This window comes from Ovis aries, chromosome 6 (genome assembly GCF_016772045.2).
Source record: "Ovis aries strain OAR_USU_Benz2616 breed Rambouillet chromosome 6, ARS-UI_Ramb_v3.0, whole genome shotgun sequence".
NCBI lineage: Eukaryota > Metazoa > Chordata > Mammalia > Artiodactyla > Bovidae > Ovis > Ovis aries.
In genome coordinates, this window is record NC_056059.1 from 59,356,399 (window position 1) to 59,382,841 (window position 26,443).

At 38.5% G+C, this 26,443-nt stretch overlaps 1 protein-coding gene across 2 annotated transcripts in view; it reads right to left on the reverse strand.

Moving 5' to 3' along the window:
• Positions 1–7,150: 7,150 nt before the first annotated feature.
• SMIM14 (small integral membrane protein 14) overlaps positions 7,151–26,443 on the reverse strand; it is a 62,599-nt gene continuing 43,306 nt past the window's right edge. For both annotated transcript variants that reach the window (XM_004009779.5, XM_060416982.1), the window contains exons 3-5: positions 19,170–19,218; positions 12,505–12,647; positions 7,151–10,428 (exon numbers count right to left, since the gene is read on the reverse strand). In XM_004009779.5, the coding sequence (XP_004009828.1) occupies positions 10,396–10,428; positions 12,505–12,647; positions 19,170–19,218 (225 nt within the window). In that variant the 3' untranslated portion in view covers positions 7,151–10,395. The remainder of the gene's footprint in view (positions 10,429–12,504; positions 12,648–19,169; positions 19,219–26,443) is intronic.

A 26,443-nucleotide genomic window follows, 5' to 3' on the forward strand; every position in this document is an offset into this window, starting at 1 on the left:
AAACCACCACCAATGGGCTTATTATTGCTAAGTTTAAGGAGTTGATGTATTGCTTTGTGATTTATCAATTTTCATTTCTAATAGGGTCACTACAAATAGCTATAATAAGCATGAAAAAGCTTTTTGGGGTCTTCAAGTTTTAAATGTATAAAGGAGTCCTGAGAACAAAAAGTTTGAGAACTGCATGTGGTAGGGCAATTATTTTCAGATTATGTATCATGGAGCTCTGAGTTTCCCTGGTGGTGTGTCACAGTCTATGAGAAAGAAAATGAGTGGGAGGTTAAAGCTGACAGAGCAGTGTGTCTCCGCCTTCCTCCTCCGTATCAGAGCAGTTCTACTTTTATCTGTCAATCTGCTTCATATTATCAAAATTTCATGTAGGATTTCAATTTACAAACAGGTTCCTCCTAAAATTTAAAAAGCGCTTGATTCAGTCATTTAATAAGAATTTCCTCCAAGTGTTTACTAAGTGATAAAATTGTGCTAGTCATTAGGAATAGAATTTTGAGTAAAGAATAGTACATTCTCAGCCTTCCTATATTTTACTCTGTGGGGAAACATCAGTAACACAGATGCATGTAAAATAACTTTATTAAGGAAGATATATATAGTCTTGTGGGAATACACAATAGAAGCATCTAACATAGCAGGTCAGGGATGCTTTGTTTTTGGCTGTGCTGGGTCTTATGCCGCTGCTCAGGCTTTCCTCTAGCTGTGGCGAGCAGGGGCTATGCTCTAGTTGCAGTGAGCAGACTTACTGCAGTGGCTTTTCTTGTGGCCGAGAACAGGTTCTAGGGTCCCGTAGTTGTGGCACATGGCCTCAGCAGTTGCAGCTCCTGGGCTCTAGAGCACAGGCTCAATAGTTGTGGCACATGCGCTTAGTTGCTCCGAGGCATGTGGGATCTTCCCAGGACTGGGGACTGAACCCGTGTCTCCTGCATTGGCAGGCAGATTCTTTACCACTGAGCCACCTGGGAAGCTCCTTCCTCAGGTTTTGAAAATTAAGCTCCTAAAGGAAATATAGCATTAACAGGGGGAAACAAAGAGGGTGGTTGGAGGAATAAAAAGGATGAATTCAGAGCTAATGACAGCCATCAAGAATCAGAAGCAGTATGTCCAGTGTAGTAACCCAAGAGATTTAGAGCAATGAACAGATTCAAGAGATGATCAGGACTTCCCTGGTGGTCCAGCGGTTCAGAATCCGCCTACCAATATAGAGGACAGGTTTGATCCCTGATCCTGGAAGATCCTATAGCCACAGGGCAACTAAACCCAAGCACCACAACTACTGACCCCAAGTGCTGCAACTATGGAATCCAATGTGCCCTAGAGCCTATGCTCTGCAACAGGAGAAAGCCTGCACACAGCAGTGAAGACCCAGTGCAGGCAAAAATGAATAAATAATCATGTTTTTTAAAAAAGAGTGAGATTATACAGAGTGAAGCAAGCCAGAGAGAAAAACAATACAGTATACTAGCGCATATATATGGAATTTAGAAAGATGGTAACCACAACCCTGTGTGCGAGACAGCAAAAGACACAGATGTATAGAACAGTCTTTTGGACTCTGGGAGAGGGTGAGGGTGGGATGATTCAGGAGAATGGCATTGAAACATGTATAATATCATATATGAAACGAATAGCCAGTCCAGGTTTGATGCATGATACTGGATGCTTGGGGCTGGTGCACTGAGATGACCCAGAGGGATGGTACAGGGAGGGAGAGGGGGGTTCAGGATGGGGAACACGTGTATACCTATGGCGGATACATGTTGATGTATGGCAGAACCAATACAATATTGTAATTAACCTCCAATTAAAATAAATAAATTTATATTTAAATTAAAAAGAGCAAGATGATCAGGGAATAAAAGCATGATGATTTTAGTAATATCCTCCCCCTCCTCTCATCTCACACCAAGGGTGACACTATCTTGGCTTTGACAGTTAAGGTTAGTTATGCCTTGCACAGATATATTTAAGGGAATAAATTTCTGGCTCAACTTTCACAGGTACTCTTTCTCAAAATTGATATGTCCAAGAACAGTGCATTTTACAAAAGAAAGACTTACCTTTTATCCAAACAAACCCTTACTATGATCCATTCACCAGGGGTAAAATTCTGGACGCCAAACAAAGGGATAAAGTGAATTCTGGTTTGGGGAAAGTCCCTTATACTCATTAATCAAGACACTTCAAATCTGTCTTTCCTCATTTTATATTTATTTTTGTTAAGGGTGAAGGTCAGAGGTAGAAACAGGACATTTTGGACATGTTCTGAATTTAAAAAGATGCCATTTAAATTAATGAGTTGGAATATTTTTAAAGCAATTTAAATATTTTGTAGGACTATAAAAATGGCAAAGAGTAGTGGATAAAATTGACATGGATAGAATTTAAAAGATTTATTCATTAAAGTAGTTAAACTTAAGTTATATCAAATTTTGGAGAAGGCAATGGCACCTCACTCCAGTACTCTTGCCTGGAAAATCCCATGGATGGAGGAGCCTGATAGGCTGCAGTCCATGGGGTCGCTAAGAGTTGGACACGACTGAGCGACTTCACTTTCACTTTTCACTTTCATCATTGGAGAAGGAAATGGCAACCCACTCCAGTGTTCTTGCCTGAAGAATCCCAGGGACAGGAGAGCCTGGTGGGGTGCTGTCTATGGGGTCACACAGAGTCGGACACGACTGAAGTGACTTAGCATATCAAATCTTACAATACTTTTTCCACTTGGATGTTTCATCTTCAGTTCAGTTCAGTTCAGTCGCTCAGTCATGTCCGACTCTCTGACCCCATGAATCGCAGCACGCCAGGCCTCCCTGTCCATCACCAACTCCTGGAGTTCACTCAGACTCACATCCATCGAGTCAGTGATGATGTTTAATACTTTTATTAACAAAATTATACACACATATCTAAAAACATATCAAATGCCAACTTTAAATGGTTTAAGCATTGACTAAAGTCTGAGCCATTCTCGAAAATTTCCAGGGTGATTCAGTTCAGTTCAGTTCAGTTCAGCCACTCAGTCATGTCCAACTCTTTTCGACCCCATGGATTACAGCATGCCAGGCTTCCCTGTCCATCACCGACTCCCGGAATTTGCTTAAACTCATGCCCATCATGTCGGTGATCCATCCAACCATCTCATCCTCTGTCGTCCCCTTCTCCTGCCTTCAATCTTTCCCAGCATCAGGGTCTTTTCAAATGAGTCAGTTCTTCGCATCAAGTGGCCAAAGTATTGGAGTTTCAGCTTCAGCATCAGTCCTTCCAATGAATATTCAGCACTGATTTCCTTCAGGGTTGACTGGTGTGAGCTCTTTGCAGTCCAAGGGACTCTCAAGAGTCTTCTCCAACACCACAGTTCAAAAGCATCAATTCTTTGGCGCTCAGCTTTCTTTACGGTCCAACTCGCACATCCATACATGACTACTGGAAAAACCATAGCCTTGACTAGATGGACCTTTGTTGGCCAAGTAATGTCTCTGTTTTTTAATATGCTATCTAGGTTGGTCATAACTTTTCTTCCAAGGAGCAAGCATCTTTTAATTTCATGACTGCAGTTACCATCTGCAGTGATTTTGGAGCCCAAGAAAATAAAGTCTGACACTATTTCCACTGTTTCCCCATCTATTTGCCATGAAGTGATGGGACTGGACGCCATGATCTTCGTTTTTTAAATGTTGAGTTTTAAGCCAGCTTTTTTTCTCTCCTCTTTCATCAAGAAGCTCTTTAATTCCTCTTCACTTTCTGCCATAAGGGTGATGTCATCTGCATATCTGAGGTTATTGATATTTTTCCTGGCCATATTGATTCCAGCTTATGCTTCATTCAGCCCCAGCATTTCTCATGGTGAACTCTGCATATAAGTTAAATACGCAAGGTGACAATATACAGTCTTGATGTACTCCTTTCCCAATTTGGAACCAGTCCTTTGTTCCATGTCCAGTTGTAACTGTTGCTTCTTGACCTCTATACAGATTTCTCAGGAGGCAGGTAATGTGGTCTGGTATTCCCATCTCTTTAAGAATTTTCCAGTTTGTTGTGATCCACACAGTCAAAGGCTTTGGTGTAGTCAATGAAGCAGATGTTTTTCTGCAATTCTGTTGCTTTCTCTATGATCCAGCAGACATTGGCAGGATGTTGATCTCTGGTCCCTCTGCCTTTTCTAAATCCAGCTTAAACATCTGGAAGTTCTCGGTTCACATACTGTTGAAGCCTCACTTGGGAGAATTTTGAGCATTACTTTGCTAGTGTGTGAGATGAGTACACTTGTGTGGTAGTTTGAACATTCTTTGGCATTGCCTTTCTATAGGATTGGAATGAAAACTGACCTTTCCAGTCCTGTGGCCACTGCTGAGTTTTCCAAATTTGCTGGCAGATTGAGTGCAGCACTTTTACAGCATCATCTCTTAGGATTTCAAATAACTCAACTGAAATTCCATTATCTCCACTAGCTTTGTTCGCAGTGATGCTTCCTAAGTCCCACTTGACTTCACATTCCAAGGTGTTTAATCACACTGATTCTGGCATGAAGAACAGCAGCTGGGCTTGCAGTTATCTGAATGCTTTGAGGCTATCAAGTTTTGTCTGCAAGTCTTACAGTCTCTTGTAGTTTCTGCATTATAATCTTGCTGTTACTTGTGGCTTTACTGAAAAACTGTATTAAAATAAATGAAGGTAGTTGTAGAGATTCTGTTTGGTTTGCTCACACATGGAGCCACATTTGGGTGAAAGATACAAATCAAGGTTTATATCCCCTTCTACCTCCTTGTGTATTTCAGCAAAATACAGAAAAAAAGAATTAAAATGACATCAGTAGTACAGTTTCTGAAGTGGGAGGGACACATATGAACCTATGTTAAGAAAGAGCATCAAGATTGCTTTGCATTGACTTCTAAAAGGAAAAAAAAATTTAGAATAGTATGCCACTTTTCAAAATTCTCTTACGAACATACAAGTAATAAAGTTTAAAATTATAAGTCTAGGATTTGCTCATGGAGTGGATGGCTGCAGGTGTGTAGAAAATGAGATAACTAGAGGATGTTAGAGGACTGAGTATTGAAAGGGTTGTCTTCTTGGATACTGATACCAGAATCACCATAGAAGATTGCTGAAAAGATAGGCAGAAAGTCCGGTGCTAAAATCTTCAAGGAGTGCGGAGTAATCCAGAAGTCTATAAATAACTGTGAAAGCCAGGGTAGAATACTCTAACAGCATGAGCTTCAAGAGTTGGAGAGTTTTAGGGAGGAGAGAATGATAGCCTGACTGTCCAAAAGAGAAACTGGGAAGAGGTTCACTGTCTCCATTCCTTGGTCATATGATCTGGAAAAGAAAACAGCTCTCACTCAAGAGGCAAGAGCTAGTACCCTTAAGGAAATACCATGTTTTGGGGAAGGGAATGTTCAGAGAAAGGGTTGAAAATATGGGGCTTTTGCAGATGATGACCCTTAAGTTTAGGAGGAAAGGTATGAGATTGCATCAGCTGAGGGGAAATGAATGATGATGGCCTTGGAGTCTTAGACTTGTGGAAGCCAATATAAACAGGGGTATAGGACATGACAGGATTAATCAAGGTAGTCTCTAAGGCGAATTACCACAGCCAGGCTATGAGTGTAGGGAGACAGTAGGGAGCCTTGGCAAAAACATGTAGGTATTAGTGAGTCTCGCTGTCAGACACGATGATATTGGTGCTGAGGCCAATACAGGGGTGACATCACTGTGGAGGGGTCTCTTTGGCTATCACCTCACAACTCTGCACATACTCTTATCTTCCATCTTAAAACAACAGCAATAGAAATTTCTTCTTGCCCCAGACCCACATCACACTCAAGTTACTACTCCATTTCTCTGCTCCCAATCACTGTAAACCCCCTCCAAAGAGTCACTTGTACTTGTCTCTCCTTCCTTACCCTAATTTCTTCCCTTAACTACTCCAAGCTGGGTTTGCATCATTACTCCAACAAAACACCTTTTCTCAAGTTCACTACGAATCCTTTGTCAAAATGTTCAGCTCTCCACCTCCATGTTTTTTTTCTCAGTAGAACTGAACGCCACTGAGCCCTCCTCCCTTTAGAGATTTGCTTTCTTTTCAGGCTTCCAAGACTACATTCATATGGTTTTCTTCTTCTTTCACAGGATGCTCCTTCTCAGTCTATTTTGCAGGTTCCTCTCTCAACCAGAGCTCTAAATATGTACCCAGGTCCCAGTCCTGGGATTTCTTAAGTTGAAATATAGTTGACATAAAGCATTATGTTAGTTTTAGGTATACTATGTAATGATTTGACATTTATGTACATGAAATCATCACAAGTCTAGTAACCATCTGTTCTCAAAGTTATTAGACTATTATTGACCATAGTCCCTATGCTGTGTATTACATCCCTGTGACTTATTTATAACGAGGTTTGTGCCTGTTAATTTCCTTCACCTAGTTTGTCCTCCCTTGCTTCCCCACACCACCTTCCACCCTGCTCTCTCCCTTCTGGCGACCACCCATTTGTACTGTGTATCTGTCTGTTTTCACTTTTTTCTCAATATTTCACATATCAGTGAAGCAGTATGATATTGGTCTTTCTGACCCACTTCACTTAGCATAAAATCTCCTCTAGATTCATTCATGTCACAAATGGCAAGACTCCTTTTTTCATGGCTGAGTAATATTCTATTCCGTGTATACCACATCGTTATCTGTGCATCTGTCAATGAACACTTAGTTGCTTCTGTGATCTTTAGTGTCTGGATGCATTCCAGGTCACAGAGCAAAAGCAAATGTCACTTTTGTCTGTTTTCAGAACAGTTACATGTCTAGCTCCTTTTGGGTAACATATATCTGCTCATATAATTAACACTATTGGATAGCAAATGTCTGTCTACTGGACCTGTATTCTAGGAAGAAATAACAAAAGAAATGTAATTGCAACCTAATTTCCTAGAGATTCTTAGAATCCTTCTGAATACTGGCCCCAGATTGCTATTACAAAAATATTCTTTGTATAACTCAAAGTTCTTGCTTAGGAATGTCTTAGTTAAGGGTAAAAAAATCTTACCAAAAAAAAAAACTGTTTAATAAAGGACTTTAACATTTTACTAGGCAAAAGATGCTCGCTTCTCTTCCCACAAAAACCAAACAGAAAGCAGTGAGTGTTACTAATGTTTCCTATTTATTCATTAATAAAAAGTGCATAGTACAAGCCCTTTTTCCCAGTCCAAGTACTCAGTAAAAGATTACAATAAACCCTGGATGGCACAGACATGATTTGTTTGGCATGATTTAAACATTTAAAAACAGCAGTTAACATTTGGTACATCACATGACCACTTTTGCTTTTAACAAAGTAATCATCAGACACAGTAACAAATACATATGACTTTTCATTTAGAAATGTTATAAAGTTAAGACTAAACCTACTATTGCAACAACAAAAATTTCACCCATTAATTTAAACTCTCTCAATTTCTCCTTCAAGTTGCTGTTTTGTGTCTTAAGCTGAGCTGGTCAAATTTTAGCACTTATTCATTGACAGGCTTTGATTCAGGGTGTGAGACTTCTGAGGTTCCTTTGAAAATATAAGATATAGATAATTTATAAACACTGTAACATCGCATATCACAAAGACACTAAAAGTAACCATTGAATAGCTGTAGTTAATAGTTACTTTAGAAACTCTCTCCAAGTAGTTTAAAATTAAAATATGACTTATTGAACATGGGATAGTGTTGTGGATAGATACATCATAAAATCTTTTACTATACACAGTTCTAATGTTTTTCCATGTGGAAAGCAAAACAGAACAAAACATTATTCTGCATAAAATAACATTAAATAACTCTAAAACAAAATAAACTATTAATGGCATTTGTGGGCTGTTTAAGAGCCAAAAGTGATTAAAATTGAAGCATTTTTCCAGACTATTTAAAAACTATTGTAGCCATAATTTAGGTGAATGTTTACAAGCCAAATAATGACTAAGAGTGTGCTCAATAAAAAGGCCACATGTAGAAGCTTTAGGGATAAAACAGAATAGTATAAATTACTAATTAGGTTAAAAGGAATACTTTATGTGCTACCGCATACTGTCTTTGTTGGGAGGGCAGAGAAATTGTACAAGCAGAAAAACCAAGACTAAATACTTCACTAAGAACTTTTGTTATTAATTAAATAGATGGTCCATATAGGAAATGGTTAATATTCTAATGTAATGTCAATTAAGTATATGTGACAGAAATGAAGAACTAGGAATAAGAACCCAGATTTCCAGGTCTCTAGCTAATACTAAGATACTGTTTCCAGGTCACAGCCACTTCCTTCAACCAAAGTCAATTCTTTTTTTTTTTGTTTGTTTTGCCACTCCACGTGGCTTACAGGGTCTTAGTTCCCTGATCAGGAATTGAACCTGGGCCTTCGGCAGTGAAAGCATGGAGTCCTAATCACTGGACCACCAGGGAATTCCCCAAAGTCAATTCTTAGTTCTTTGTGAACCACAGATTCAGTGACACATCACTATCTCTTCCAGAGACTAGCTTTCTAGCAGCTTAAACAGCAGACCGTTACGAGATATGTGCTAGCCTTCAAAGTTCAGGGGCAAGGGCAGAAAAAGAAATGATTACAGGGATTCAGCTCCATCTTAGGCCATTCCTGCCCTTTCTGCTTTAAAAGCTATGAAGCTGAGAAGGCTTTTAATAGGCCATATTAAGAGGAAAAACCTTAAATCTATGGTGTTCTTTTACCCAGGATTTGACTTACCTGTGTTATGACACCCCTCGATTAACACAAGTAATTAACAGTAGGTTATTTTATTTCAAGAAAAGTTGAGCACAAAGCCAAGATGCACAGGAGGAATGCAAGCATTCAATATCAGATTATATAATGAAATGAAGCCCTTACAGTGTTTATAGCCTAGAACAGAATCATAATAAAGGAGAAAAATACCCTACAAGTGTCACGTAATTGTATCAGAGACTCTATTAAACAGTACAATAATATAGAGAAGTTTATTTAATTCATACAAGTAATTTCTCAGATCTATACAGTGAAAAGCTAAACTGATCTGGGACGGGGAGCATCCTTACATTGACAGCAAAATATCTTCTAGCCCCCATAAATCATCTGCAATCATTTGTTAGAAAAAAATTCTATAACCACACAGGTCATGCAGACTTTTTAATGCCATTTGTATTCATTTTCTTTCAAACTGAACAAAAACAAATGAAACCTTTTACATTTTTATATATTTCAAAAATTTCCTTATATTAGTGCTCCTCCCCACCCCAATCCATCCTATTACCAAACAAGAATGAAACAGAGGTTGAGAAAAAATATCCTTGATTGTTTCTCATTTTCCTCCTTTTCCCTTGGAGTAAACCAAGAATTCATTAAATACTTTTAAAGTCAGAAAGATAACAAGAGTCTAAATTTTTTCTTCCAAAAAAAAAAAAAGAGTAAGTGAAAGCATTCAAATGTCAGTAACCCAACAGGCCCCCAAGACAGCTTTAAGATCGTTTCATTTAACAGGGACGTTTACAACACAAAAGCAGTTTCCTGAGAGGCACCCACTCTAAAAATAAGTTATAGCTTAAATTATTACTGTATAGATTATACCTGGCAAAGGTAGAAAGAATTAAATTTTTTCCTCCTTTCATGAACTGTGTAATAAGGCTAGTGTGCAGAGGCTTACAAATTTCATATAATGGACTGTAAATCATCCACCATTTAAATCATGTTTATTTAAAGTTTTCTGAATATTAGACATTTTATGGGAATAAAAACTTAGTAAACAGTTATTTCATTTCTTTTCTCCTTTTCTTAGCCACATAAATCATCTGTAGTGGATGATACAGATTTCAGCTGTAATTTGTAAAATATTCCAAAAGTTGTCACAGTCCTAAGAACTAGAGAAAACTGCCATCCACAAATAAACTACCAAGGTAAATATAAATACAGTGTGGTTCTAATTTTCTTTCATACAATCTCAGGTAACCCCAAATAACTTTATAAATACCTTATTAAAGAAAAACAATTTTTAAACCCATTGAAAGAATATTTAAATGTAGAGATCTCAAATTTCCTTCTATCAGGCCAGAAATTACCACAAAAATTATGATCACAGTTACAAACAGAACGAGTGGAATGTTTAAGTTTAGGATAACCAAAAAAGCCCCATGTAACTTTTTAATGTAATCATTTACTCAAATATAGGAAAGGTGATGACACAGGAAGCAAAAATAAGCTCGCAAGTGAAATTTCTAGAAGCTCATGAAAACAATACTATCCCATACTGCAGATGCAAAATAAAAAACAGTTCTAATGGGGTTAAGAGTACTCTGGTCATCTTCGTTCATTTGGTCGTGCAAGGTGTTAAACTAGTTTCACTTCCCATATCCACAAAGTTAGTCCACAGGAGGGGCTGGTGGATCTTGACCCTGACATCAGAGAGAGAGAAATTATGAAATTGACTTCTTAAATTCCCCAGTACAACCAATCTAACACATACAGTAAGAACTGAGCAGTGATGGCCCTCAGCTTCCCATCCTAAATCATATATTTATTTGGACTTCTCCTATGTTTCTTCTGCACAAGACAGCACTGTGATTCACCAACATTTGTCTCTTTCTTCTTTATAGTATGGAAGAAAAGAAAATTTTGTAACAGTGATATTGACTTAGCTGAAAGTGCTCTCCCTGACAGCTCTAGAAGTGATATTTAAACCAATTAAGGTAGTCTCATCCTTCTTGCTAATAAGGTGACTGAGTACAGTACAATTAAAATGAAGCTAAAGACTTGTATTTCTCTCTACAGAACATCTGTCAGTGAGGAAATAGCTGGCTCCAGCTGCTACTGGTAGCTGCCCTACAGGGGACAGAAAGGGAGCCTACCTTGGAATAAATACTGGTCTGAGGAAAGAGAGTAGGTCTCTAATGAACTGTTAAAACTTTCTAAACACTGACCCTCCCTCTGGATTTTTTGATATGTACACCAATAGAGCCAATTACTTAAACCAGGCTGAAATGATTTTTGTTACTTGTACTAGAAAGCATCTGAACTGTAAAGGAAAGAGCAGAGCTTTTAGGAATCCTTAGGAAGATTCCACTTACTTATTACTCTGATATGCTATATGAAACCCCAGATGATATTCAATTTTTCTGCTTGGAATCGGTCAGTATGTCTTCATGCTTATTCCTAGAGCTGTGGGACTACCATTCCTAGAACTGCTGGTCTACAATGATGGTAATCTTGCATTTCTGTCACTTTTAAATGGCTTCTAATTTAGTGCCAAACATTGAGGATGTTGCTCTTTGATATGAAAGTAACAAAACTGTACACAGAAAGAAAAAAGGCTAGGGAGAAAGCACTTTATCAAGACAACATACAAGCTGTTTTATGGATATACTCCTCTTGAAGAAAACCTAAAAATAAGGCATTTTATATAGTGCTAATGATGGCTTCTTTCTTAACTAAAGTCAGCATGCTACATATCTAAATGTTCCAGCCCCAAAGCACTGACCAATTAACATTGCATATTTGCTTTCTCCTATATAAGCAACTGGTCTAATTAAATTTCTTTTTAATATTAGCAACACAAGATTGGGGGAAAGAAGCAATTATTTTAGGCTGAAGAAGGGAACTAGTGGGATAATTTGGTGTCCAACAAGTGAAGCCACCATGGAAATAGTTTTAAAGAGATAATACCCAAATCAAATGAGAAAGAAAACAAGTATAAATATTGGCTCTGAAAACAATTAAAAAGAATCCTTTAATGGAGGCCTCTATTAAAGACGTTAATCAAAAACTCCCCGTTGGGTCACTTTATCATATTTTTCATTTAGGTTCTAAAAATTGTTATAATCGTGACTATCAAGATTTATCAACATAAATGATTCCTACCACTCCTTTTGCCAGCTCAGCTGATCTACTGTGATGCAGAACTGTCAGAATGAATTTGAGAGAAATAGGATGGGAAAGCAGGTTGAGCCAGACGGGCTCCATGTCTCTGCTATATTTGACATCTAGGACAGAAGGGGAGAAAATGGAGAGAGAGAAAGTGAATAAGTGAATGTGTGTGTGTGTGTGTGTGCACGCGCAAGTAGGGACATTTGAACTGTAGCTAGTAAGAGTATCTAGGAACCTTGGGACATGAGAGGCAAAGGGATCAACTGTGAGGTGGACAGACCTAGAAACTGGAGGACTGAGATTTGAGAACTATCACTGGATTATTATGAACTGGACCACTTTTTATGTTTCTCGTGTGAGTAAACATTGAAATTTATCTTAAAATGATGTGGGGGCTACTGGTCTGTACTTCTCTATGTGTAACTCCATGAAAACTAAGCCATTTGGGATTGCAAGACTTACTGGAACTACACAGGAAGAATTTAATTTACTCTGTGAGCTAAATCTTCCTTTTGGTAATTTAGATATTTCAGTCAAAACAACTCCACCCCTTTCTCAGGCTACACCCATCCCCCCACCCCAAAAGATCTCTAATCCACAACACTTACGTTATGAGGACTGGCTGGTTTTCCAGTTAGGTTGGATCCTCTTAGATTAGGAGGTCTCAACAGAAACAAGATCACTGCAATAACCATCCAGGCCATCAAGATCATGGTAATACTGATGCCATTATCACTAGAGGGTCCTGGCACTAAAGACAAACAGAAAATGTATTTGCAACAACAACAAAAAAAACTGTTGAATAAGTACCATGTTGTTAGTAAATGTAAAAACAAACTCTAATGTTTAAATAACTTCAAAATTGTATTAATATAAGAACTATTAATACTTTTAAGAATTATTAAATATCACATCTTCAATTTCTGTTTCCTCCTGTGAGAAAATCTAAATGGTAAATGGTATAAAATAGTCATAAGCCAGAGCCTATTAAATAAAGATTTTTAATAGTATAGTAGTGTGGTAATAGAATCCTTTGAGAATTTGATAAAGAAAAGACTCTTTCCACTGTAAGAGTCCATGTATACACATTCAACAATTTTGTATATATTAATAATTGCAAAAGATTCACGGCAATTCATAGCTATACTGAGATCTGCAGAACCCAGGTTAAGACCACCTGATATACAGGAAAGCCATGCTAGGGGAGAGAGGGTCATGCATTTTAATTACAGAAGCAGCCGAAAAAATAATAGAGCTTAAGGAAAAGGCGACATCTAAGTTGTACATATACGAATTAAAGATCCCTTTAATGACATTTTCAAACAAAGAGATTAATTTGGCCTTTTTTTGGAAAAAGAATATGGATTAAGATCTAGTTATTTCAAAGTCTATGCATTTATCCAGAAGAAAAAAAAATCTGGTGTCTGTGTAGGTTATCAGTCCCTCAAGGCAGCCATGTCTTATTTATTTCAGAGTAAGTACCTGGCTCATGGAACGAGCTTAACAAATTTATAACAAATGAAATGTGTATTAGAGAACTCAAAGTGTCAGAAATGAAAATTCTAGAAAATCAGATTTCTAGAGAAAATAGTATCTATAGGTGGTTATTGTCAATTTTAGTTTTTAAATACCACTCAAATCTGTCCACTTTCAGCTCCACACCCACACTTGTTCAAGCTTCTTGTCTGGTCTACTGCAATGGCCTCTTAACCAACCTCCTTATACTTACTCTTGACTCCTCTAATTCTATCCTTTAAGCTGCTCCAAGACTGATTTCTTTTTTAAAGCAAAATATTATCTATTATTTTTATTACTGAATTATAGTTAAAAGTTGAGCGGCTACTTTGAACCAGGCATTATCTCTCTCAATCCCTTTTAACAATCTTTTTATTTTTATTTTGGCTGCGCCTGGAGACCTGTGGGATCTTAGTTCCCAGCTTCACAGAACAGGGATGGAACCCAGGCCATCAGCAGTGAAAGTGCTGAGTCCTAACTACTGGACCTCCAGGGAATTCCTTAGCAATCTTATTTTATGGCAGGTATATAATACCTTTGATTTTATAGATGAGGAAACTGGGGAATGGGGGGTTAAACCCCAATGTCATACAGTCGGCATGTGGCAAAGCTGGGGTTTAAATACAGTGGCCCCATTCCAGGGTCTGTGCTCTTAACCTCTTTGCTATGTCATAATCTCTGACAGTATCACATAGAAGACAGGCCCCTGAAAACTATTACTCCTGTGGGTAGTAAAATTGGCAAATACAGTTTTTAAAAGGATTTTTGATAAACTTACAACTAGCTGTTAGAGTATACAAAAGTAGTCAAAGAAAGAGAACTGTTTGTCTATATATGATCACTTCATATAGTGTACCACTCAGAACTAAAATGCTACATTAGTTAGACCTGAAGTGTAAGCCCAATGCCAATTCAGTGTGGAAAATGGGTCCCTTGCTTTTTGATGCTCTTCACAAGTAAAGGACTGTGAAGTTTCACATAGTTAAACCTCAGATCCCAAATTTACTAATGCCTAGTTCTAGACAAAGCAAACGTGGTAGAATGCTCACTCTCTGTGTGAGACTCCCATGGTGCTAACATGACTCCTAGCTCCCCGGTGCTGTCTCCTAGCCTGGTTCCCACCGCAGCCTCTCCTTCCTGCACACTGCTGCCGAAAAAGCCTGCTTACAACACTGCTCTTCACACACCTCTGCTGACTAACCCAGTGACTCACTCTCCACTGTCTACTGCTTCGACTCTGAACTCTTCAGCCTGGCCTTTCCTCATAAGACGTGGCCCTACTCACCAATGTTACCACTTACCATTTCTCAGAAAAATCCTCCTCTGCTCTAGTCAACCTCATTCCTTCTTCCGCCTTTATCCAGTGGATCCCTGACTTGCATGCCCAAATAGAATAGCCTGTGACAACATCCACGCCACCATTTCTAAGGCCCTGCCTCATATCATCTAATTCAGGAGCGCCTCCGGGGTGGGGTCAGGAACCAACAATATTTTTAAAGCTTTCCAAGTGAATCTGATGCAATAGTGCATTGCTAGTTTGGCTGCCATTCACCAACTTCGCAAACTCAGTCATTCTGCGGACTCATTATTTTTCCCTGTTAGGCATGATCTCATTTAACTCATTCAACAACATCCTACAACCCACTCTCGCCTGGTGAAAAAAAAGCTCCATTTTCTCTGCCCATTCTTTCCTTAGTTCTCTAGACTAGGGTAGCATTTCTAGTTTGAAACAATGGTTTCCTACGTCTCCTAATTAATTCATTAACTTTTTAAAAATGAAACTATCTCATAGCTGTTTGACTTTACCACCTCTTAAATAAATAATCTCTGTGCCTCGATTTTTTTTTTAACCTGTGAAATGGAAATATTACCATCATCTCATAGAATAGTTGCGAAGACGGAAATGATCAGTACATGAAAAGTAGCACAGTACCTGGAACACAATAAGTATTCGATAAACATCAGCCACTACTGATCTGTGCTATAGCTGATCAGCTTTAGGATCAAATTAAGCTTCCCTGGTGGCTCAGCGATCAAGAATCTGCTAGCAATGCAGGACACGAGGCAGGAACCATGGGTTCTATCCCTGGTTTGGGAAGATCTCCTGGATAAGAAAATGGCAACCCGCTACAGTATTCTTGCCTGGAAAATCCCATGGACAGAGGAGCCTGGCTAGCTACAGTCTATGGAATCACATAAGAGGTGGACATGACTTAGCAACTGAGCACAGAAAAGACTACGTGCAGAAAGGTCCTGGTGTGAATGACCGGACTGGATAAGATGGTGAAGTGAGAATGAAAAAGGGTCAGATATAAATGGCAACAAGATGAAAGAAGCACAACACTTGGCAAAAGCCTGAAATGGTGATGGGAGGAGGAGGAAGAAAAAGCTAAGTGTGCCTCTAAAACTTCTGCAGGGCAGTAATATGCAGACTTCTCTACTTAAAAAGGCTAAACAGATACAGTTTTCCTGACTTCCTAGGTTTGATAAGAGCATTCTCTCATTCTCCAATAACTTAAGGCCCATATCAGCAATAGCTGAACCAGGACAGTCGAACCGATGATCACAGTATTTTTCTTGTTTACAGCAGTAGCACAAACTTAAGACTGGCTCTAGAAGGTACTTTACATAGACATACTCTGCAGGGTTATTAACAAAAAGCTGAAAACAGACCTAAATGTTTGCCAAGAGCATTCAAATAAGAAATTATGGTATGTGGGGTCTGGGGTGAAGCTGTAACACAATGGTGAGGGACGTTTACATGAGACAAGCGACAAGCTATTTCTTGACAGAGGGGAGAAAACAGGTGAAAAACAGTGTGTACTAAGAAAGGGGGGTGGCAAACAATAAATATTTGCCTGTATATGCATAAAGAAATTGTGGAAAAATACACAGAGGGCCAATAATGCCCAAAGACAGGACCTGGACAGATGGGAGAATATGAGTAGGAAATCCTCTTTTCACTACACACTAATTAACTGTTTGAGTTTTGAACCATGTATTTTGGGATTAGAGATGCCGGATATCTGAACTGACTTGGGCTTCTTCACGAAGTCTCAGAACATATAAGCTACTCAAACTCCCTGGCACTGCATGCGGCCAATACAAGCAAGTATGAGGAGCAGCTGTTGTAAAGTCAACAGGGAGGAGTGAGACAGCCTTTACGTGATCTGGCCACTTTGGTGTTTATTGTGATGACTGTTTGGCACTAAACATTCTAAACATTGATATAGTGCCAAATAATCTGAGTATTAAAGAAGCACAATCACATGGGGGATATAAAACCTGTTCCCTTCACTGCCTAGGAATTATTTGCCTTAAGAGGATAAATACCTTTTACTCTGTGGTCTAGAAAAACGTCACATCATAAAAATGTAAAAGGATTTTGTACACTAAAATACAGTGTTCCATTCTACTCAATGGTTAAGTCTTCGGTTACAAGAAAAAGTAAAGTATTACAAGTAAGATGTCAAATGGGATATTCACAGTGACACTATTAATTTAGCTGGACACAAGGAAGATGAAAAAGAGAGAGGATCTAACAGCTGACAGATCCTGAGAGGTTATTTCTCTAAACTTATATAGATGGACAACGATCTAGTCACACCTATGAAACAGAACCTCCATAAACCCCCTGAATGATGGGGTTCACGGAGCTTCTGGGCCAGGACACACCTGGAGTTGGCTGGGAGGGTGGTGCACCCAAGAAGACAGGAAAGCTCTGCATCCCTCCCCTTGTCCCCTGCCCTACACATCTCTCCCATTTGGTTGCTGCATCTTTATAATAAACCGGTAACAGTAATTTAATTATTTTCCTCCATTCTGTTAGCCATTCTCACAAGTTACTGAAACAGAAGGGGGGTTGTGAGGACCCCTGATTAACATATATACTTTATATATGAGCATTAGCTCATTGCTGAAGATTTAAAATACACAGAAAAATAATTACATATCACTCAGAGGAAACAACTGCTTAAACCATTTAAAGACATGGCTGTTAGAAAGGATTTCCACCAAATGCTAAAAGGACTGGGGTGAGCGGAGTGGGCGGTGGACAGCTGGCCAAGATAACTGAATTAATACTCAAGCTCTAGAGTCTTGCTTTTATGTTTGGATTAAAGAAGTGAAATTTCACTCACAGAAATAAGAGTATATTTGGTTTACAGGTGGGGCTGGCTCAAGGGTCACAAATACCACAAATACAATAAATTTTTCCCCATGGGAAGTTCAATGAGATTAATTCCAACAAGAAGGACAGGTTTTAGTTTTTCTGCTGAGGCAAAAATCTGAGCTGGTTATCAGAGGGAGCACTGTAGGTTAGTGAACGCTGCTGAAGAGTCAATGCAAAGAAACCTGGAGTGGGGGCACCGGTCACCACCCACCATGCCCCAAACCGAATGGAACGTCTGTCCGTTACTTTCTTGCCCAGAGGCATATGGTTATTGTCCTGTTGCACCAAAAGACTACCTTCTGACAAAGCTTCTACTTTGAGCCAGGCACTGTACTAGCTTCTATTTCTCTAAGTTGTTCCATTTACAGAATTTGATGGGATGCTCAGTTCACACAGTAATAACAGTAATTAATAATGTAGTAACAAGCCTCTTTATAATGACACCTTGCTGTGTTTCGCTTTAGCTTCATATACATAATAAAGTAGCACTCAGCTTCAGAGATATGAAGTACAAGCAACTAGCCTACTAATAAGTGCAATTTGGCAGTATGTCAAAAGTCTTAAAATGTACATAAGGATGTTTATTTAAGTATTATTTATAACAGCAAAAATATATTAGTAACCTAAGATTCCAACAGAAGGGAATTATTTGAACACTGGTACATCCTCATAATGAATTATTATTTAGTAAATATTTTTAAGGTAAATACATGTTGATATAGTCACAATATAGTAGTGAAAAACAACATATACAAAGTGATCCCATTTTTCTAGGTATATATGAATTGAATTGTGCCTGGCTTCACCATCCTGTGAATGTCATACTTTCATTCTTATGGTCAAATTATTATGGTACAGGGCTGGTTTGGCTACTATTTCCCTTCAAAGTATCCCTCAGGTTATTTCTGTCCTGAAAAAAGATGCCTCATATTACGGCCACCAAGTCCACCACCTACATTCACCATGCAGGATCCACCTTCCCACACTGATTCTCACTTTATCATCACCACTGCCTCAAAAGTCATGGAGAAACCTCCCCACTGTCCATACCCTCTTGAGACTTCTAATGTCAGAGCCAAGGGAATGATTCCAATGGCTCCCAAAGCTTCCAAACCTTGGCAAAAAATGGCCTCCCCTTCCTGCGCTCACAAACTCTCAAAGTTGCCAATGGATGCAGATAGATGCTAGGGAAAAAATGAGGGGTTTGTGCTAAAGCCCCGGTGCTCAGTCCAATGAGCCCAAAGTGACCAGTTCCTCACATATTTGCCCCCCAAAAGAGGTCTTGGGAGGGTTTACACCAAGTTGTGAACAGTGGTCATCTTTTATTATTCTGGAAGTTTTTCTTTTCCTTTTTTTGTATCTATGGTTTTATGATTTTATTCAATGAAGCAGTTCTGATTTTGTGGCAGGACCAAAAAACACATTTTTAACTTAAAAAATTTAGCATTTTCAGTAGGAGCTACATTACTGAGAGTCATCTCCTTAAACAGCAAACTGTAAGCATAATTTCTGGCAAATGTTCAGTCATATTCCGATCTCTAACTGTGCCCCCAATGCCAAGCCTCCTGCTGTCCCACCATTACTTACATTCCTGAAGACATTCTGTGTCTGTACAGTAGGACTGCGACTGCCTCAACTACAATGAATAAGAAAAAAGGAAATTAGCCACCAGACTTACCAAAACGGATACTACTTATCAGAAAGATCATGCTTTGTTTTGTAATGAACACTACCACACTATCTATTGTACCTTCAAAATCAAATATCAGATAAAAACACAGAATACATATAGGGCCTGATCAGTTTGGCGGGATTTTTTTCTCCTCAACATAATACTCAAATATACTGTGGTCTGGTGCAATTCACCTAGTTAAATTAGGAATTTTAAAAAGTTACCTGTGACATAAACTCCTACTACCATATGTTATTAGACTTACCAAAGGAAAAGCACTTAACCATAGAGCAGAGCCACTAAAGAAAGAGTAAACTTGGTTAACAAGATTTTTTTCTCACTTAAAGTTAGAAGCAAAGAGAGAGAAAAATAGGTTCTCTTTATAGAAAAGGCCTTTGGAAAGAAAGGAATTTTTTTTCCTTTTAGCTTACATCTGCATAAACAGTGGTTGGATAAATAAGAAACTAATAAAAATGATACCACAGGAGTTGGGCAGTGGGTTGGAGGAACAGAGTAGGTTCTGATGAGATGGGATTTGAAGTTTTCATTGTCTATCTTAACATATAATTTAATTTTGGAACCATATGATTATGAAATTTAAAAGATAACTGAAAAGAAAAGACCCACCTATCAATAAACAGACATCATCCTTTTATGAATGTTCACCCTATGCTGAGGCCTTTTAGGATGTTTAAAAATGATAATCTCATATATCTTAAAAGAGATGACACAGAGTAAACAGAATGAGCATGCAACTTTTCAATTCAGCTTCATTACTTTATAATCACACCCTCTCTCCATTACAGCAGTTTAACATCACTTGCAATTATTTGGGGAAGCCACTCCATGGCACTTGTGCTTAGCTGGACTCTGAACAAAGACAGATGTTGATTTAAAGTCAGGCTCTGCAACTTTCTAGAGTTTCAAGACCTTTGGCAAATTCTTTAACACCTTTAAGCTTTAGTTTCCTCATGTGGTAAAATGAGGATATGCCTAGATCTGAATACAGGTAAGAATTAAATACACAGCACATATGAAATGTAGTGACAACACAAGAAAGAAGAAATGTTAGCTATTATTATTACTATGCTAGACAAATTATGACCTCATCTAAAACAACAGAATAAATCATCTTATAAATTGCTAAGATGATCAGACTTGTTTTTCTGTATACCACTAAAAGTAGTTCTATTTGAATTAGAATGAGAAAATAGATCTTAATTATTGTAAAAAAAAATATGCTGGATACCTTAAACCTTCCTAAATATGCAAAGAATCAATTCAAAAACCCTTTTATACATTCTATGGCTATTATCAAAAAGACAGTAAATAATGAGTGTTGGTGAGGATATGGAGAAAAGGAAACCCCTGTACACTGTCAGTGGAAATAAAAATTGGTAGCAACCTATGGAAAACAGTATGGAAGTTCCTCAAAAAGTTAAAAATAGAACTACTATATAAATCAAGCAGTTCCACTTCTGGGTATTTACCTTAAGAAAACAAAAACACAAAGATACAAAAGATACATATAACTGTATGTTTTCTGTAGCATTATTTGCAATATCCAAGATATGGAAATAACCTCTAAGTGTCAACGGATGGATGAATAGATAAAGAAAACACACACACAAAGGAGTATTATTCAGCCATAAAAAAAGAATGAAATCTTGCCACCTGTAACAACATGGATGGACCCCAAGGGCATTATGCTAAGTGAAGTAAGTCAGAAAAAGATAAATACTGTATGATCTCACTTATATGTGGAATCTAAAAACAAAAATCTCATGAATATAGAGAAGAGACTGGTGGCAGCCTGAGGCAGGGGGAGAAGGGTGGGCAAAATGGGTGAAGGAGGTCAAAAGGTGCAAATGTCTAGTTAAAAAAAAATCAGTAAGTTATGGGTATGTAATGTACAGCATGGTGACTATAGTTAATACTGTAAACAAATTATACATTCTAAAGAAATTGAAAAAAAGACTTCCAGCCTTTGGGTCACAAATCAGACCTAATGAACTTCCTACTTTGCATATATTCTGTTTAAGTTTTATTAATTTTTTCCCTATAAGTAATATGTATACACAGTACAAAATTCAAAAGTACAAAAAGATATTCTATGCATGGTAAATCTCTCTCTCTCTCCTAACCTTCAGTTCAGTTCAATTGCTCAGTTGTGTCCGACTCTTTGTGACCCCATGAATTGCAGCATGCCAGGCCTCCCTATCCATCACCAACTCCAGGAGTTCACTCAGACTCACGTCCATCAAGTCAGTGATGCCATCCAGCCATCTCATCCTCGGTCGTCCCCTTCTCCTCCTGCCCCCAATCCCTCCCAGCATCAGGGTCTTTTCCAATGAGTCAGTTCTTTGCATGAGGTGGCCAAAGTACTGGAGTTCCAGCTTTAGCATCAGTCCTTTCAAAGAACACCCAGGACTGATCTCCTTTAGAATGGACTGGTTGGATCTCCTTGCAGTCCAAGGGACTCTCAAGAGGCTTCTCCAACACCACAGTTCAAAAGCATCAATTCTTCGGTGCTCAGCTTTCTTCACAGTCCAACTCTTACGTCCATACATGACCACTGGAAAAAACATAGCCTTGACTAGACAGACCTTTGTTGGCAAAGTAAGCCTCCACAAAACTCAGGGCTTTTTGTGAACCTCACCAGAGATGTCCTTACGTTTTTATAAGCATATGTATCTGTTCCTATTACTCCTCCTCCACCTCTAAGTAGATTGTGTAAAACATAAAGGTTTATTAGGTAAAAAATGTCACTGGATAGGACAAGCACTATCTAATCATTTAAGACATCAAATAAGGAGTAAAAAGAACTTTTGTGGGTTTAATATTTAGCAACCACACAGCATATCCCCAAACCTACAGCTGTGATTGAAATGACCAATGAATTATCAGTTCTTTGTACATTATGTAACTCAAATCCCGGCTCTGGCTTCTGGCTATAGCTCTACTAGAACTGCTGCCCTTGTCCTGAGGTCTGACTTGCTGGCTAACAGGAGCTCAATGACATCTACAAATCACATGATTTCCATGTGAAAAGCCCCCAAATCCATTTCCTCACAAATTTACTTCAATGGAGGGCCACACCACCAGCTCTAGGCTTCTTTTTCATGCCTGCATCAGTCCCATCCTCCTGCTTCAACGTGGGTCTACCAGATAAGATGCTTACTGTGTTCTTTTTTGATGTTCCAGCGATGATGCGGGTCAGAGTTTTACCCCACACCCTTGCAGTGGTTTTGTAGTCTATAGCAAGGTCACCAATCTACAACCTGCAGGCTGGAGGCCTATTTTCATAAATAGTTTTACTGAACCATAGCCACACCCTTTTGTTTACATATTATCTGTGTTGCTTTCCTAAAACAGATGAGTTTAGTAGCTGCCATAGAGACTCCAAGCCTAAAATATTTACTATCTAGCCCTTAAATCATTCAATACTACTTATAATGACATCAGGTAAAGCCATTAGGAAACATCGATGAAAGAAAAGAAAAAAGAAATATTTTTGTGTAGCTATATACAAATGTTCATTTTAAAATGTGAGATGCTCACTAATTATGTCTAGTTATAATGCAACTATCATTTATATCCACTTATTCATTCAAAATGTTTACTAAATGCTTTCTATGTGCCAAGTACAGTTCCAGGTACTGATGATATGATGTGAAAAGGACAAAATTTCTACTCTTAAAGATCATACAGTCTTGTGGGGAAAATCACACAACTAAGAAATATAAAAATGTCAAAGAGTCACAGAGAGAATGAAAATAGGATGGCATACAGTGGCAATCCAGTAGCCACTTTAAATCATGCATACAGAGGCAGGAACACTTAAGGGACTATCTCCACGACAGTAACAGTAAAGATCAAGGACATGAGAATTCAGGAATTCCAGACAGAATAAACAACTAGGAAAGGCCCCTGGATGAAAAGGTACCTGGGAGTTGGTGTTGAGGAACCACAAGGCCACTGTGTTTGGGGCATACAAGCAATACTATTTAGCTGCTGGATTTAGTCAACCTCAGAACCAAACGCTCTTTGTACATGCACAAGTCAGCACAGTTTGCTGTTAATGGCATTAGTTTGACTGCCTCTAATTCTAAGATAAATAACAGATACTGATATGTTTAATCAATGTGGGATAGCAGTACCTTATTATTATCATATTAGAAGTACATTTAAATACAAATATATTTTAATGATATGAATTTATAAATATTACCTTAAATTATAATTTAAATAATTATTTGTATTACATTATAATACAAGAAACATTACAGAATACTTAGGAATTAATGTGGATTAATTCTCTGCCTAGTACAATTATCATTATGTTTTCTAGTCTTAAAAATATGCATAGTTTCACATAATTACAATTAATCACCAGGGTTCCTGGTGGCTCAGTTGGTAAAGAATCTGCCTGCAGTGCAGGAGACCCAGGTTCGATCCTTGGGTGGGAAGATGCCCTGGAGAAGGGAATGGCACCCCACTCCAGTTTTCTTGCCTGGAGAATCCCAGGGAGAGAGGAGCTTGGCAGGCTACAGTCCATGGGGATGCAAAGAGTTGGACACGATTGCGCGACTAAATCACACATAACTACAGCCAGCGTAATAACAAATATTTACTAGGAACTTTTATGTGGTAGGGACTATACTAAGAATTTAGATAATCCTCACACTCACTAGAGGAGGCAGGGGCTATTATTCCTTCTTTACAGATGAAGAAATTCGAGTCTGGAGGAGGTTAGCTAATATATCCAGTACTAACTCTGAAGTAGAGATTTTCAATCCCAATTCTATTTTACTTTACAATGTACAAAATGTATCATAATTTTTATTAACATATCATTAGACTGAAACATTGTGTAACCAGCCACAATTTTGAATGGTTACAAAAGATTCCAGTGAATTGATATACAACTGATATACAACTGAACTGAAGCAAATTCAGAGTTAAGGTGAAAATGACCATATCTAATTACCTAATAGCCTCTAAGATTAATATACCCAGTGTTTTCCTTCAGCACTAAAAGAGATCTCTTCCTTTAGGTATTACTACATGGAATAAGCTTCCTTTTGGGACTATGATAAAAAACAGTAATGTATAATTTGTCCTGTTATACAAATTTCTAGAAAATTAATTCACTCACATACAATTGACAAATATAGAAATTATGTCAGTTTTAGATGGTAGCTATGTCAGTTTATAACTGATTTTTTTCTAGGTAAGGGAAGCCAGAAGTGGGAAGTCAAATTACAACTCATGCCTTGCAGAAAGAAGCCCTTTCAGCTTTAATAAAAATGTTAAAAAGTACCTGCACACACACACACACACACACACACACAAGATCAAGAATGAAAAGAAATTATTCATTGAGAGTCTGGCTGACTGAAGCACTATATCTCCAGTCCAAGCTGCAGCGAGTCTTTGGGACATTCCATTGAGAGCTGGAGTTGGATCCTGCTCTTCTGGCTGGTCTTCCACAGGTTGCTGGCTACCTACGCTCTACATGTTCACAGGCAGACGATGCTGCAGGCTCTGCATAATGAGGTGCCAAAGTATCATAACTACATTTCTGATCCTGGATTTACATGTTCTGTCCAAACCAGTGTGTTGGGATATATATTCAGTACGTCAGATTCAAACACTTGTGATGGGTAAACTATATAGTCTTTAAAGAATTAGAAAAACACATTTAGTAAAACAAGAGAATCTCACTGCTTTGATAAAACTCTTTAAACAGAGGCCTAATTTACAGTGCATCTCAGTTTTCTCTTGACTTATCTGAAGAATACAGTGGGACTACTGATGCTGATTTTGGCCACTCCAAAGGGAAGTCATTTGTGAAAACAAAATAATTAAAAGAAAATCAATAAACAACAAGGTCCTATTATATAGCACAAGGAGCTAAATTCAAAATTCTGTGATAAACCATAATGGAATAACACTGAATCACTGGTATATGACAGAAAGTAACAGAACACTGTAAATTAACTATACTTTTATTTTTTTTAAAAAAAGGATACTAATATAAGGGAAGCAGGCATAGCAGTAACTGCAGTATGGAGCCATAAACTTCGAATATTTTCTGTGTGGCAGTGGAGTGGGGGGAGCCACATGCGGACTATTTACAGTCAATGGTTGCTCCCCAGGTAAACCCTTTTGCTAGCTAACACTGATCCCAGGATCCCAGGAACCTAACCAGGATGGTCATGTAAAGTTCCTTAAATGAATTAGCTTCAAAATCGATGAGACAAAATAGTATGGTTAGAATAAATGCTTTTCTTCATTGGGAAAAAAGGAGAAAACAGAGATTAAAAGAATGTAAGAGTCTTGGCACCGAGATTTTATGTTAGGGAAAATGTAGAACCTAAAATAGTCTCTTAGGATATCTAGGACTTTGGCTGTCAGAGGCTGATGGAAAAAAAACATAGATCAAAGAGAAGACTCTAATGGCAAAAAAGCAGATAAATGGAACTTCTATGAGGAATCTTAGCTTGGAGAAATTCTTTAAAAAAAATTACAAGAAAAACAGAAAATCTCTCTTTGGAATTATCAAAAGGTATCTGCTATGGATGTTCATAGTCCTTCCACCCCTCCAAATTCATATACTAAAGCCCGAATCCCCAGTGTGATGTACGGGGGTACGGGTCTTTGGGGGGTGATGAGGTTTAGATGAGGTCATGAGAGTGGAGCCACCTTGATGGAATTAGTGTCGTTATAAGAGGGTGAGAGGCTTTCCTGGTGGCTCAAAGGTTAAGCGTTTGCCTGGAATGTGGGAGACCCGGGTTCAATCCCTAGGTCGGGAAGATCCCCTGGAGAAGGAAATGGCAACCCACTCCAGTACTCTTGCCTGGACAATCCCATGGAGGGAGAATCCCATGGAGGGAGAATCCCATGGAGGGAGAATCCCATGGAGGGAGAATCCCATGGAGGGAGAATCCCATGGAGGGAGAATCCCATGGAGGGAGAATCCCATGGAGGGAGAATCCCATGGAGGGAGGAGCCTGGTAGGCTACAGTCCGTGGGGTCGCAAAGAGTCGGACACGACTGAGCGACTTCACTTCACTTCACTTCATGAGAGGGTGAGAGCAGAGCCCTCAGCCTCTCTGGGCCACATGAGGATACAGCAAGGTGGCTATCTGAAAACCAAGAAAAAAGCCCAATCACCAGATACCAA